Raw genomic sequence first — 14,653 nt, 5'->3', positions numbered from 1 at the left:
CTTTTACTTTTGTTTTGTTTTGTAGCTATCATTCGATGCATTGATATATTATTTAATTAATAAAAGCATCCTTTATATACATAATTTTCCCACATCTATTAATATTCCAGTTTTCGTTACAATACCATATCGTGTGAACGAATACATTAATATCAAACACCATATCAGCCGTACTAAGAAAACAACAAAATATGCAAACGATAACATTATGTATGGATGACCTATCTCAGTTGATATCGAGATACTATCATACAACCATAAATCCGGAATTATCTATGTACTTAACAATATAGTATATAGGTTAAAAGTTAAAACTACAGATCACCCTCCAAGCTCGATCCAAATACTCATCAGATTGATTTTGTGAACTCTTCGTATAAGTAAGTAGGAAGACACAATGACCCACAAACATGTTGCCATTTAATTTGATAAAAAAAAAGGGTGTGAATGTATATTAAAAGGGGGAAAATGTCGTAAAAATCCCCAACTTTCAAATTTGAGACGTTTTAATCACTAACTTTTAAGATGTCATTTTAATCACAAACTTTCTGTTGACTTGACCATATAATAGCAAAGTTTTGTTGACCACACAAACTTTCTGTTGTTTTAGGCATGACGTTTATTAAATCCCTAATCCTAGAAAGAAAATCCCAAATTCTCTTCATAATACCAAAATCTCTTATACAATCTCTGTTCCGATGAGTTCAAGTTCAAGCTTTGACACATCTGGTTGCGTCGGTGAGTGTGGTGTGACATCAATGGTGTAGAGAGAATTTGGGGTTTCATTTCTAGAGTTATGGATTTGTGAAATTGAAATCGATTAGAAATTTAGTTTCTTTGATTTGGTAAACGATGTTGTTTTTGGCGTTAAAAACATGGTCGTTTATGCAAAACAATAGCATATAATATATAATTTACTCTGTTTTTGAGATCTTTAACAGAGAATAAACGTCGTGCCTAAAATGGCGAGATCAACAAAACTTTACTATTTTATGGTCAAAATTAATGAAAAGTTTGTGATTAAAATGACATCTTGAAAGTTAGTGATTAAAACGTCCCAAATTTAAAAATTAATGATTTTTATTATATTTTTCCCATATTGAAAGTCATATCGGATGTAAATAAGAAAGAGCACACGTGGGGGTGCGGGGGGGGAGAGAGTCTTAAAGAGGGAAGAAAGATGTTCCCAAGGGACTCATTTCTCAATCTTATTGTTTCCCAAGGGACTCATTTCTCAATCTTATTGTTTCTCCTTATTTTGGTGCCCATTTTTTTTTCGTTTGTGGTCCTTTTTGCACACTCTTCTTTCAATGTACCTGTCATTTCCGAGCTAGTGGATTTTTTGTTCTTACTGACAAACTAACTTGTATTTTACACCATATCAATCTTTAAAAATTGTCAAATTCTCTTGAAGAGTCGTATGCTATATATCCTCTTTTTAATGTTGACATTCAAGGAACAAATTATTGCTTTTATTAATCAGTTTGAAAGATTTTAAGGGCATTATGAGCCAAAATTATACACTTCCCACATATTGACATTAAAAACATGAACGTGGGAAAAAGTCTATCAGAATCACATGGAGTCCATTGGCCCCAAAATTAAGGTGGGTGTCCTCAACACGTTACACGCACATGGCTCTTTTTTTTGAATTGCTTCAACTTGTCAAATTATTTATTTAACTTTTATTCTTCTCTTTATTTTTCTTTAATTTATATTTGTATGTCTAATTTTGTTGAAAGGGTTAAAACAACTTTTTTATATCGAGTTTAGTTGGCATTTGTTAAAGAAAATTAAAGGAAAGATCAAATAAGACTGATGTATACAAATAAAATACAAGAATTTAATAAATTAAAATCGCGTAGACCAAACCCAAAAAGAAAAAAAGAAAGAAAAAAAACTTAACAAAAATAAAAGGGTAAAAAGGTAAAAAAAAAGCTAATTAACAACTGACAAACTAACTGCCGCCGTTAAGGTCCGGTCAACGTCGTCCGTGGAGCGGCGGCGGTTAAGAGTTCAGCGAGAGCTTCCATAGCTCGAACCTGCATCTCTAACGCTGCGATGTAATCAGTGGCTTCATCTAAAAGGTTCGGTACAGAGACTTTCCGGCAACCGGGAACTAACCGGCCAAGAAACTTGAGTTTTCTATCAACCGCCGGTAACTTAATCCGATTCGTCTCCGTCGCGGCGGCTTTTCTCGATTTACAGTTTCCGGCTGACTTCTTAGCCGCCTTTTTATGTTTCTTGAGCTTCGCTCTGACACGGCTCGCTAAAATCGCTCTGCTCCATCGAGTTGTACCTTTAGCCGAAGCAGCGAGAACTCGATCCGCCGTCTCGCGTATCTCTCTAGCCGCAACGGAGACAACTTTATCAGGCTCGTTGGTGGATCTCTGACGAACTCGACGTAAAGCTTCGACGAGCTTGGAAGCGTAGATCTGCTGAACACGATTCGTTTTCCATCTCTTCAAGCTTTCTTCGTTGATCCTTCGTGCTTCAATCTCCGCTTCTGTCTCTGATATCCTTGGCTTCTTGCGTCTCGACTCAGTAGACGATTCACCACCTGTGGCTTCGATGCTAGGAAATAGATTCGAATTTACCATCAAACCCAAATTAAACCAGAGATTATTATATAAAGGAAAACACAATCTCTTCTTCTTCTTCTTCGTGTGTTTTGAGAATCAGCCTCGAGATATGTAAATCTCAGAAAGAGTCTCTCTCTCTCTCTCTCTTTTTGAGGAGGTGTGTTGGAATGTGAAGGGGAAGATGAAAGGAGGAGATAGAGCAAGTCTCTCTTTATATATCTCTTACCAATACCAATAAGCCCCGAGAGAGAGAGAGGCGTGAAACAGCGGGGCTTATTTATAGACTTGTTGTTTTTCATCGTTAATCCCAGTTTTGCCCTTAATGTCATCAGTTCCCTTTTTTTTTTTTTTTGTCGTTGGCATGAAAACTCCAAAATTGTGCCCAAAAAAATAGTCAAATGTTGAGCGATGTAGTTTCTAAGTTCATACATGTCAAGACTATTATTGCAAATGTTAAAGTAAACGATGATGATGATGAATCTGGATGAAGCCATGAGTTTGTTTTTTCAAGTAGTAGTCAAGGTTAAATTAACTTTTAATCAAAACGAGTATGATGAATCGACGATTTTGTCATATGTGATATGTAGTCGTTTTACTACTAACTAATCCAAATATTTTTGGTATGAAACGGTCGTGATAAACTACTTAATACGCTAAGCTATAGCAGCACAAACTTTTTTTTTTTTTGGATCAATATATATATATGGGAAAATTATGTCGGTTGGATACACAATTTAAAAAGGTGAGAAGAGAGGGAAAACACCCACACACAAAAAAAAAAAAAAAGGCACTCAGAAAGTAAAATAGGCAAAAGAAAGAAAGAAAGAAAAAAGCATTCCATGTGACCATTTTCATGGCGCTGCTGCCATATAATAACCCACTTTAACGAGTCGTTCTGTGTAAATTTGTGGACAATTTTCCGCCAACGAAATTATCTCTTTTCCACTGATTGTTGTATGTTTTTCTAATTGATACCTCAATCTATCTATAGAGTAATGGAGTAGTCTAAAAAGGAACCAAATAAATCATACTATAAAGTTTTAAAGAGTAATGAGTAGAATCGACCATCGATTAATCATTTACATACACTAATCTTTACATTGCCATTATAAAAATATATATATATGACTCAGAATTAATCCAAAATATTTACAAAGCATCCCCAATATGACCCAGAAAGTCAGAAGGTGTATAACGTTAAACACTAGATTTAGTTGCTACGCAAATTCTATGCTGCTAAGGAATAATTATGATGAGTTAGTGACAGAAGTGAATAATAGTAGTATTATATATGTGCATTTATGTAAAATAAATTTTGTGGGTTAATAATGTAAAAAAAGAGGAAGAGGAAGAAGATCTTGAAGAGAATCTAAAAGGGCCCTTTTTATCTGTGGTTGGCCAGAGAGGCTTGCCCCCTTAATTGAGACACCGTCTCCAGGTTTTTTTTTTCTTTTTATTTTTGTAACCACGCTCAAATCTGACTTTCCCTACCAAATAATAATACTGTTATTCACCAAATTTATTTTAATTTGGAATTAGAGAAACATTGTATGTACTATGTAGTGGTCGCAAGTTTTGTTGTTGTTGTTTTCTCGGGTGCGTGTATCACACAACATTCAGAAATACGAAAAAGTCTCCACATGTGTACGTCCATTCAAATTAAGGTTTAAGTCATACGAAGAATTAAGAACAGACAGAAATACCAACTAATCTTAGTCAAAGTCAATTATTAAGATTTTTTTTTCTTTTCTTTTCTTTTTTGGACACTTGTTTTTCATTTTGGCAAGAGCTAAATATCATCAGCGGACACAACATAGGAAAATTATGAGCCAAATCCATAGTAAACAAGTTCTGATTAAGTGATAATTACAAGTTTACCAACTTTGTTGTTTTTCATATTCGAGACTGACGACTAACTGAATTATCTGCGTAGGGAATCTGTCTGGTCATGAGAAAAACCATAAATCCTCTAATTCTTACTCAAAAATTCATTAACAAAGAGGTCACTGTCGAACAACATCACACAAAGGAAACAGCTCTCTTGGATCAAATAACTTGTTTTTGCTAACTCGTTCGTTTTTTAATATTTCAGTTATCATATTACCAGGAGCCTTCTGCACCAACTGTTGGGTTTGTGAACGCCTTGAATTCCCAGAATGTCTTAAGCGAGTATGGCTCAGAGACTGTCACACCTTCCTCTGTCATCTTTGCTATCTGCAAATTTGTCCAGAGAAACAAGTCTGGTCAATGATCTGATTCCCCAATTATATGGAGTTGAGTTGACATACTGAAATTAAAACAGACCTGAAGCTTGTTGATAGCTGATCTGTCACGGTAAAGAAGCACACGCATACATTTCTCTAGGAGTTTGACACCTTCTTCAAAACCCAGGTCCTCACGCCATTCATCACGAAGAATCGGCCTAGCTAGGTGATTCCCAAACCCAGTGGCAACATGGTTGTCCTCAAAACTAACACCAATCATTGAGACCTAAAGAAGAACATCATAGCATTCAATTCAAAACTGTTACACTTAACTCATTTAAGAAGGTAAAAAAAATGTCTTGTTAGGCATTTACCATCCCAAGGTACTTCTCTCCATTTTTTACACCTCCAAGGACAAGAGTGTTCCACAAAGGGTTGAACTTGTTCCGGCGATTATACATAACTCGGGTCAGATAGTTATGAACTTCTTTCGGTCCCAAGGAATTACCATCATCCCACATGTTATCATTCAGCCTGACAACAGTAAGAGTTTAAATCAAGGGCCAAAGAGGGAATGGTTAAGAAGGAGACGACAAGAAAAAGAAACATTCTATGAAACGTATTCTTACGTGAGCTCATCAAGATAACGCAAAATTTCTTGAAAGTCGCTGATTTCCCCACTGGCACCAAGAAGAGAATGCTTACCAATAGCCTTCATCCTCTCAATGTTCTTGTACCTTAAGGTGGATCCATATGAACCTGCAGATCAGTAAAAGCTTGTTTTAAAATAACAGTCTCATCATTCTCTAGAACCCAAGCCTTTTCTTTTGCTACAGATAAATGATAATAACCATTCATTCCCATTTTCCAGTAAGCAATTTCTTCTATCTTATAATAAAGGACCAAGGTGGTTTAAGAGACAGAGATAGTAGAGTTCTGGATGCGACACTCAAATTGATCAAAGAAGCTACAATACCGGTTTCACTACCAAACTTGAGCACTCAAATACCTCTCACCAAAGAATATCATTGAATAAGATGAAACAAGTGTTACAGCAAGCAACCAAGATCGTATATATTTTTACACATCCTGACTCCGGATTCATTACACTAGTATCTATACAGCCAGCACCAATATCGCAGGCACTCTTGTGAACAATGGAAGCATGCATAAAAACAAAGCCTAAAAGAGTAAATTGCTTTATCTACCCAAGCAAGCAACAACAATAAGAGAGCTGAAACTAGGTAGAGAGAAGCATACCTCCCATATCAGAAGCCATTAAAACCCCATCTTTGTACTTGATAGCTACCACTGACGTTCCAGTAACATACGGGTACCTAACAACAACAATTATAAAACCCTTAAAAATACGAAAACGGAATCCCAAATTATTTTCTCCAATTCAAAGAATCCAAATAAGAGGTTTTACAATGTTCTTTGGGAATCAGCCTCAGCGTTCCTCACTTCAGTCCCGTTCTCAATCTGAATCGTAAACTTCACAGGACAAACACACAATCAAAGTCATAAAAACCCAGGAAAGTAAATAATACATGAGCAATTGAAAGAACGATCCGACTTACAGTCATCTTCTCAGAAACTCGAATGGCTCCTCCTCTCTCTCTCTCTCACGATCTGATGTTTGTATCTTCTTCTCGATTCCAAGAAGTTCCTTTACTCAAGAAACAGATGGAAACGGGTCGGGCCTAACAATTTTACCAATGTTATTCAAAAGCTATATTGGGCCATATTGTTTAGGTCTGGCCCGTTTATATAAATAATATGTTTAATTTTAAGGCTTATTTACAAACCTACTAGGCCTTGATTGGTCCGATGGCTGCGGTTATTTTATAAAAATAGAAAGAGAAAAAAAAAAAAAAAACAAAGAACAATTGAGGAAAGACACCAACACACACAAACACAAAGACACAAATCATAACTAGAAGAAGAAAGCTTCCAAAGATACATAGAGAGAATTAAGAAACAAGAAACGTCCTGATCTTAAGACAACTGTTCCTCCCTCGCTCCAAACTCTTCGGTCATCATGTTCTTCTTCTTGCTCATTATCGCGTGGATCTTGGAACAATTGCACGGCTGGAGCAAGCATGAGGGTCCACCAACGACATTCCCAGTTGAAACAATAGGAAGCTTTTTTGAGATCACCACGGAGTTTATAACATCATCTGTCGGGTGATAAATAGACAAAACCTCGAACCCTTGAAGATCACACGGCTCAACGATCGGATAAAGAAACGCTCTCGGGCCATGAGCACTCCTCAGCATGAGCACAGCGCCTGGATCCATGTGTTTCTGCAGATGCTCGATCACTTTAACTTTCTCCTCCTTGTTCATTCCAACAAGAGCAGCTAGAAACACGACGTCGAAGCTCTTCAAGCTCTCTGTCACATCCATTATATCAACGGTGTGGAAGAACATGCGCTGAGATATGTCTGGATCAGAGGAAACCAGTAGAGAAGCGAGTGAGTTCGCTGATGGGTCGATATCAAAGTTGTGAAAGATTGTGTCTTTGAGATGGAATGATGCAAGAACGATTGAAGTGAGAGGGAGGGGACCAGATCCGATGAAAGCCACATTCTTTGGGACAAAACCATTTAGGTTTTGTGTGAGGAGGTCGAATTCGAGCTTTCCGAGTTTTAAATAGTTGTTGTAATAAGGGAAAATGTTTAAATGGTTAAGTGGGTTGTCTTGGAAAGAGGTCAAGATCGAAGAGAAATGATGTTCTAAGTGACCTTCGGCTTCGCCACAGATCTTGATGAGGTTAACTCGAATCTCTTGGACTGTGTCACTCATCTTGGTTACGTCGATGCTAGGGTTAGGTGGGATGCATGTGGAAACGAGCTGCTTGAAGAGAATGTTAACATCTTCAGATGGCTTTAGACTCTCGAGCTTTGAGATCTTCTCGTAGAGGTCGCATATAGTTTTCACCAATTGTTCGTCTTGGCAACCCATGTAGACACTACAATGAGGTTATGCTGGTCTTCTTTTTTATTTATAATATGTATGTTTCTTGTGTTTCTCTGGTGGTGAACTGTTTGGAGGAATGGCTATTTATTGGTAGTGAAGTGGATCATATTAGCTCAAAAAGAATCTTATTATTTTAACATATTATTATTCAATTTCAAATAAAACAGTTGCGTTGTTGATTTTTTTGTCCTTTTTAATTAGGATAACTAGAAAAAAAATATTATTATTCAAAAATTTTAAAACTAGGCTGCATCGTTTAAAATTAAAGTATCATTTCTTTACGTTATAAGAGATTACATCTCTTTTTAATTCGAGTTCTGAAAATTGTCTATAATCTTCGAAACTCCGATTGTCATGTAAACATGGATGAGATCCAAAAAATGTTACAAATTAGCTATATATTGTATTACAGTATGTGCAGTAATTGGTGGAATTACGTGAAATCTTATCTCCAATAATTGATGGATGTACATGATGTGGCGATCAAGGCATGCACTTCTTCCAACTCGTATCAAACAATTAAATAATTGCATTCTGTAAATACATAATTGTACAAAATGAAAGAGGCCATATATTATTACGCAGTTCTAAATATATAATAATTAACCAAGAGATTTGTTTAGAAATAGTTGTGAATTCTTAAACCCTTTATCAAAAAAAAAAACAAAAATAGAGTTATGAATTCTCCATATCTTTGAGAAGTGGCTTTACCAAATAAAACGTCCTTTGTTTGTTTCCAAGCATCAACTTTGAGAACAAATTGCAAGACTACAAATATCAAACTGAATATGCGAATTTTAGAAGAAGATAATATCTTCGAGTTCGTGGCGTGTGTCTTCCACAATTTTCTTACGGCTCTCCTTGTTTTCCTTTGGTATGCTTTAATTATGAAATTCTCAACTTCTTCACGCAATCATTCAATTTGTTCTACCTAAAAAGAATAATAAATAATTTAAAACTTATCTCAATTTAGCTTTTAGGAACAATTGGAGAGATCGTATATGGAATGGAATACGTTCACTTAACATTAGAGAAAGAAAGAAAGAAAAAACAAACGTATATATAATTATGAAATTGTGGAATCCATGTGTGTGAGACGAATATGAAGGATTGGATTATTGGAATACACAAAGTCACAAATAATAAGAGGTACTTAGAGACACACGCCAACTTGGAAAGATCGGATATTCCTTGACGCATCATACAATATTTTTTATATTGCAAAAAAAACCCTATTCGATGAATGCATTACTGCCTCTTGTATAAACTCCACGGGCAACAAAATCCATACAAACTATTTAAATCTTTTTTTTTTCTCTCTCTTCTTATATCTGTTTTCTTTTTTCAAGGGGTTCAATAATTATTATTTTTCTCATACTAAAATGAGATATTTTTAAATTTCTTAAAAAAATAGGATTGCGTGAAGAATTTGAGAATTTCATGAATAACACAATAAAACAAGGAGAGCCATAAGAAGTGCGTGGGAGGCACACGCCAAAAGTATATTATCTTCTTTTGAAATGGACATAATCTTAATATTTCCCAAAATTTGAAGATTCAGTTTGATAATTGTAGGAAAACTTACAAAAACTTTGTCAATTTGAATGTTTGAAAACTGATGAAAGAAAGTATATGTGGTCAAGTAACCTGTTAGTCTGTTATAGCTAGCCTAATGTTCCCTTCACTATCAACTCCATCTTCTCATTGAATTGCGTTGTCAACCTCACAATTTGTTTTCTTCTTCTTTTTCAAAATAATTATTACTTATGTGTCCTCTTATGCTATATTAATATTTGTTTATTGATATTGTAATGCTATAAAATACATATCATATAGATTTATATATGAACTATAACTGTTTTTATGAAAACGAAAAATATCGTGAATGCTAAAACGTCCAAAGCAGTTTAGACGATGTGAAATAGTGTTTTTCATCGTTAAAAATGTATCCGCCACTAATTGTCGTTTTTGTTTTTTATAACATCATATCCAATAATTGATGACAAAATACATTCTTATCAATTATTCTCAATGTTGAAGAACACCATTTCACTTCAAACATGTAATTCTGATAATTGTAATTGTAGCTTCTCACATGGAATATGATAGTTCAGATTCTCCTCAATGGTCTCTAGCTATTTTGTATATCCAAACTATTGTATTTTCAAACCGAAACGAAAGAAGCTTGTATAAGAGCTGTGTCTATAACTACTATGTTGACCAAAAGGGTGTATGTCTCACAAATTTTAACATAAAACGTCGTCGTATGATATGACTTAACTGGCTCGATCATTTGACTCCAAAATCTAGTCCGGTTTAGTCTCGCAAATCAATTTATTGAAAACCACATATTCAAAGAAAGGAATTTTAAAAAACAAATGGGCCACACAAGTGGATAAGCCCAAAAATTATAAAACACACAAAAACGCCTTCCCGGTTTGATTTAATTTTTTCACTTGGTCTGTATGGTTTCGATAACTGACTCAAAAAAATCTAGTCCGGTTTAAATCACAAATCAATTTTATTGAAGAAAAAAAAAAGCTGTCATCGTTCTGAGTTGGGGTTTCGAGCTCTAATGGCTGCACATGCGACATCGGAGGCGGTCGTGAATATACCGGCGACGCAATTTGATTCTCAGGTCACAGAGCCGTTTGGTGTGACTCTTGTGGTTCGGCATCTTCCTGATGGAATCCCTCATGATCTCGTCTCTCGGCTCTTTTCTCAGTACGGAGCTTCTGCTGTTCGTCCTTGCTCCGGTGGAAAGTAATTTCTCAGCAACCTTTATCTTTCGATTTACTTGGAAATTAGTATTAGTTAGAAGGTTTTTAGAAGATACTGAGGACTGGAAAGTTCATAGTTAATATTTCTTGGAATGTTTAGGTTACAAAGCGAAAAGATTTCATCTTTACTCGAGAAGAAGTGATGGAATGTGGAATTAGTATAACCTGACATATAATTTTTTTGCAACCACAGATTGAGAAATGCTGCATTTGTGGATTTCAAGAATGAAGCTTTTGCTTCTCAAGCACATCGTCAGTTAAATGGGTACCAGTTTTGAGAATTACTCATCTTCCTATTAACATGATAGGAGTTCAGTTGTTCAAGTCTCTTTTTTCTTCTTCTTCTGGTTTTATGGTTGTGTAGGCTGAGGTTTCTTGGTAAGGTTCTACAAGTACAGAGAGCCAATAAACCTAATGAGAACAAGAAGTCTCGACAAATCGAAGAATCTATGGTCAAGGGAAATGCTTTCTCTACAGTTAGCACCAACAGTGATTTAAAATCTGAGCAGACAATTTCTGGCGAACCGATAGCTCCAAAACTCGGCATAAACTATCCATTTCCTCCTCACCTGCAGTAAGTTTTACTGCGTGTGTGTGTTTTTATCTCCTCATCCTTTTAAACACAATGTGACAACACAACCCCATTCTTTAATTTTGTCGGCTTCAAATGTTTCTATGTTTGATCGGTTTCATTTTTGCAGATATGCTTACCCACCACCTGATGAAAATATATTAGCCAACATTACTAATGCACTTATCGCTGTCCCACCGTTATACACCCAGGTTAGCTTTACTGTCACTGACTCACTGTATCTGGTGGGTACATCCTTGTTCAATTATCATGGTGTGCATAGCAAACTAGAAATGTAATTTTAGACCTTTTGAACATAGGTGCTGCATCTGATGAACAAAATGAATCTTCCCCCTCCTTTTCGCCTTGCCCTGCCGACGCCACCTCTACCTAAAACTGCCCCCCAACCAACTGAGTTGGAGCATCAATCTAGTAGCGAGTCAGAGATGGAATCTGATGAGGTATGACGCGTCATGCCATGTCTGCATTTTATGATATTAGTAAAATGGCTTCATGCTAAGCTGGTTATGCGTGCTTAGAATTTCATATCATAGTTGCTGCTTTGTTCTCTCTTTTTTTTTTTTGGTAGTAAACTTATGTGATAATCAACTAGTCATTAATATTTAGTATTTGGGTAAGAATTGTGATGGTATTACGTTTAGGATACAGGTACATCAAAATCAGGAAGGAAGCGTGCTAGACATGAGAATCTTGTTGGTCCTGGTGTGGACAAGGATGCGCCGCATGAGACTGTTGGATTGAAACCTTCTTCTTTGACCCCAAAGGAGATCCCTCGAATAAGAAAGAATACGCATGTTATGCAGGTTATTCTGTTATCCCTAATTACCTTTCAATAATAATATGCTGTGTAGTTGTGCTGATATTTGTAAGGTCTATGACGATAGATCAAGATTACCCCAAAAGTTGCACAAGACGAATATAAAGAGGACAGTGAGAATGAAGATCCTGCAGACGAGCCCAAAGAAGAAGAATATTCAAACTTGAATCCCTTTGTGAGTTTAGAGGAGTTGGAGAAAGGAAGGTTACCTCCAGAGGATATTCTTTCACTGCCTATGTTCAAGGTATGGATACAAAGATCAAGTTATATAATATGTTTGTATTGCCTAGAACTTTCCTAATGATGTGAGCCTGATTATCAATTCCAGCCTTTTCTTTGGGTATGGAAAATGTGATTTGGCTCATTGGCTAGGGATACTCGTCACTAGGGATTCTCCATGCATGAAGATATATTTACTGCATACTAATGTTATCTTTTCTAGCAGTTCTTTCATGACTATTTTCCTACTTCATTTTATCATTTCTGAAGAAACATAATCAGTGAGAGAAAGATGCTTTTTGGTATTTATTGTGTGCAGAACTACACAGCTGGGAATCCATCGGTTGTGCTGTATATCAAAAACCTTGCCAAAGATGTTGTTAGTGATGATTTCTATTACATATTTGGTAAGAAGTAGCTCTGCTAGTCAAATCAAAATCTTGTACAATCTACGAGTTGTTACCTGCTTACTACACCTTACCTTTGTGGAAGTCAATCCAAATAGCTAAATAATAGCATTCATTGTAGGGTCACAATTTGAAAGCATTGAAGCAGCTAAATCCAGTCTTGGTGTGAGGCTGATGCAGGTGATGCTTCTTCACCTTTCAACTTGCCTTCGATTATAATCATTCTTCTTGTTAATGTGAATTAAATAATATTGTTGCAGGAAGGAAGAATGAGAGGGCAAGCTTTTTTGACATTTCCATCTGTTGAAGTCGCACATCGTTCTCTGGTTATAATCCTTAACAACACCCTCTGCATAAAATGTCTTAATCAAGTATTGTTAATCATTGACAAGCATTTATTTTATAACTTTGCAGAATCTTGTAAATGGTTTTGTGTTCAAAGGAAAACCAATGATAATCCAGTTTGGCAGGAATCCTGGATCAGCCAAGCCAAACGAATGATGATTTATATATATCGAAAGTTTTTGACTTTTTGAGGATTAGCTGCTAATTCTTATTGTGGATCATTATGTAACTCTGACTCTCAGATTAAAAAGTCAATTAATATATCGCTGTCTAATATATAATGGTAGAAGTGAATCCTTGAAATCATTTGTTTTGAGTACACAATTATGTTCTTGTTATCTTCATGCAGAAGAACCACGGCTCGTCGCGGTTACACTATAATCAAACGTTCTTGTTCTTCTTATTCGACTTTGGTATCTGATGGTAACAGCATCATCTCGATTCAACACTTTCATTCTCTTCTGCAAAAAAATGAAACAAACCTTAGAATCATCCACCAGCTACATTCTCACTTCACCACTTCTGGGCTCCTTCTCCTTCATCAGAATCAAAAACTTTTTCTATTCAATCCTCTGCTTCGATGCTATTCTCTTGGCGAAACCCCTCTTCGAGCTTACTTCCTCTACGACCAACTCCAGCGACTACATTTCTTGTCTGATCGCAACAAGAACACACTGCCTCCTTTTGATAGTTTCACTTACCTCTTTCTCCTGAAAGCGAGTTCGAACCCGCGATTCCCATCTTCGCTACTGGGAATTGGACTCCACGGGCTGACGCTTAAACTGGGTTTTGAGTTTCATGTCTACGTCCAGACAGCTTTGGTTGGTATGTACCTTGCTGCTGGAAACAGAATCGATGCTTACAAAGTATTCGACGAAATGCCTGAGAGAAATCCGGTAACGTGGAATGTCATGATCACTGGCCTTACTAATTTGAAAGAGTTTGAAAAAGCTCTTTGCTTTTTGGAAAAGATGCCGAACCGGACGGTTGTGTCTTGGACCACTATCATTGATGGGTTCGCACGAGTTAATAAACCCAAGGAAGCTATACCCTTGTTTTCAAGAATGGTTGCTTGCGATGCGATAAAGCCAAACGAGGTAACCATTCTCGCCATTCTCCCAGCTGTTTGGAACTTAGGAGACCATAAGATGTGCGGATCGGTTCATGCTTATGTCGTGAAAAGAGGGTTTGTCCCATGTGACATACGTGTAACGAACTCACTCATCGACGCTTATGCAAAATGTGGGTGTATTCAAAACGCGTTGAAGTTTTTCATGGAGGTTCCAAAGGAAAGAAAGAATCTGGTATCGTGGACAACGATGATCTCGGCGTTTGCAACGCACGGGATGGGCAAAGAAGCGGTCAGTATGTTCAAAGACATGGAAAGATTAGGATTGAAGCCGAACAGAGTGACTATGGTGAGTGTGTTGAACGCTTGTAGCCATGGAGGTTTAGGAGAAGAAGAGTTTCTAGAGTTTTTCAACAAGATGGTAAACAAGTACAAGATCACTCCCGATGTGAAGCATTATGGATGTCTAGTAGATATGCTGAGAAGGAAAGGGAGATTAGAGGAAGCTGAGAAGATTGCTTTGGAGATTCCAACTGAGCAAAAAGCTGTTGTTTGGAGAATGCTTCTTGGAGCTTGTAGCGTTTATGATGATGCTGAAATGGCTGAGAGGGTTACTAGGAAGCTAATGGAGTTGGAGAAAAGTCATGGAGGAGACT

General features: G+C 36.5%; 5 protein-coding genes across 5 annotated transcripts in view; 2 read left to right on the top strand and 3 right to left on the bottom strand.

Annotated features, from left to right (window-relative positions):
- Positions 1,845-2,838, bottom strand: LOC104739518 (transcription factor bHLH149-like). Its single transcript, XM_010459905.2, has one exon. The coding sequence runs from the start codon at positions 2,598-2,600 to the stop codon at positions 1,971-1,973; it is 630 nt and encodes a 209-aa protein (XP_010458207.1). The 5' UTR covers positions 2,601-2,838; the 3' UTR covers positions 1,845-1,970.
- LOC104739517 (proteasome subunit beta type-4-like) lies at positions 4,529-6,455 on the bottom strand. Its single transcript, XM_010459904.2, has 7 exons — positions 6,367-6,455; positions 6,216-6,280; positions 6,047-6,123; positions 5,416-5,545; positions 5,161-5,320; positions 4,887-5,072; positions 4,529-4,796 (listed from the first exon to the last, which is right to left on the bottom strand). The coding sequence occupies exons 1-7, from the start codon at positions 6,370-6,372 to the stop codon at positions 4,683-4,685; spliced, it is 738 nt and encodes a 245-aa protein (XP_010458206.1). The 5' UTR covers positions 6,373-6,455; the 3' UTR covers positions 4,529-4,682.
- Positions 6,767-7,839, bottom strand: LOC104739516 (nicotianamine synthase 3). The gene has a single exon (XM_010459903.2). The coding sequence runs from the start codon at positions 7,751-7,753 to the stop codon at positions 6,785-6,787; it is 969 nt and encodes a 322-aa protein (XP_010458205.1). The 5' UTR covers positions 7,754-7,839; the 3' UTR covers positions 6,767-6,784.
- On the top strand, positions 10,271-13,204 carry LOC104739514 (U11/U12 small nuclear ribonucleoprotein 65 kDa protein-like). The gene is made up of 11 exons (XM_010459899.2): positions 10,271-10,531; positions 10,742-10,813; positions 10,913-11,122; positions 11,250-11,331; positions 11,440-11,580; positions 11,782-11,943; positions 12,025-12,201; positions 12,496-12,583; positions 12,705-12,763; positions 12,844-12,909; positions 12,998-13,204. The coding sequence occupies exons 1-11, from the start codon at positions 10,344-10,346 to the stop codon at positions 13,082-13,084; spliced, it is 1,332 nt and encodes a 443-aa protein (XP_010458201.1). The 5' UTR covers positions 10,271-10,343; the 3' UTR covers positions 13,085-13,204.
- The window catches only part of LOC104739515 (pentatricopeptide repeat-containing protein At1g09220, mitochondrial), a 2,876-nt gene continuing 1,456 nt past the window's right edge, over positions 13,234-14,653 (top strand). The window contains exon 1 of the mRNA XM_010459901.1: positions 13,234-14,208. Within this exon, the coding sequence (XP_010458203.1) occupies positions 13,255-14,208 (954 nt within the window). The 5' untranslated portion in view covers positions 13,234-13,254. The remainder of the gene's footprint in view (positions 14,209-14,653) is intronic.

The sequence above is a fragment of the Camelina sativa genome, chromosome 14, assembly GCF_000633955.1.
Source record: "Camelina sativa cultivar DH55 chromosome 14, Cs, whole genome shotgun sequence".
Taxonomy (NCBI): Eukaryota; Viridiplantae; Streptophyta; class Magnoliopsida; order Brassicales; family Brassicaceae; genus Camelina; species Camelina sativa.
This window is presented reverse-complemented; position numbering and strand designations above follow the sequence as displayed.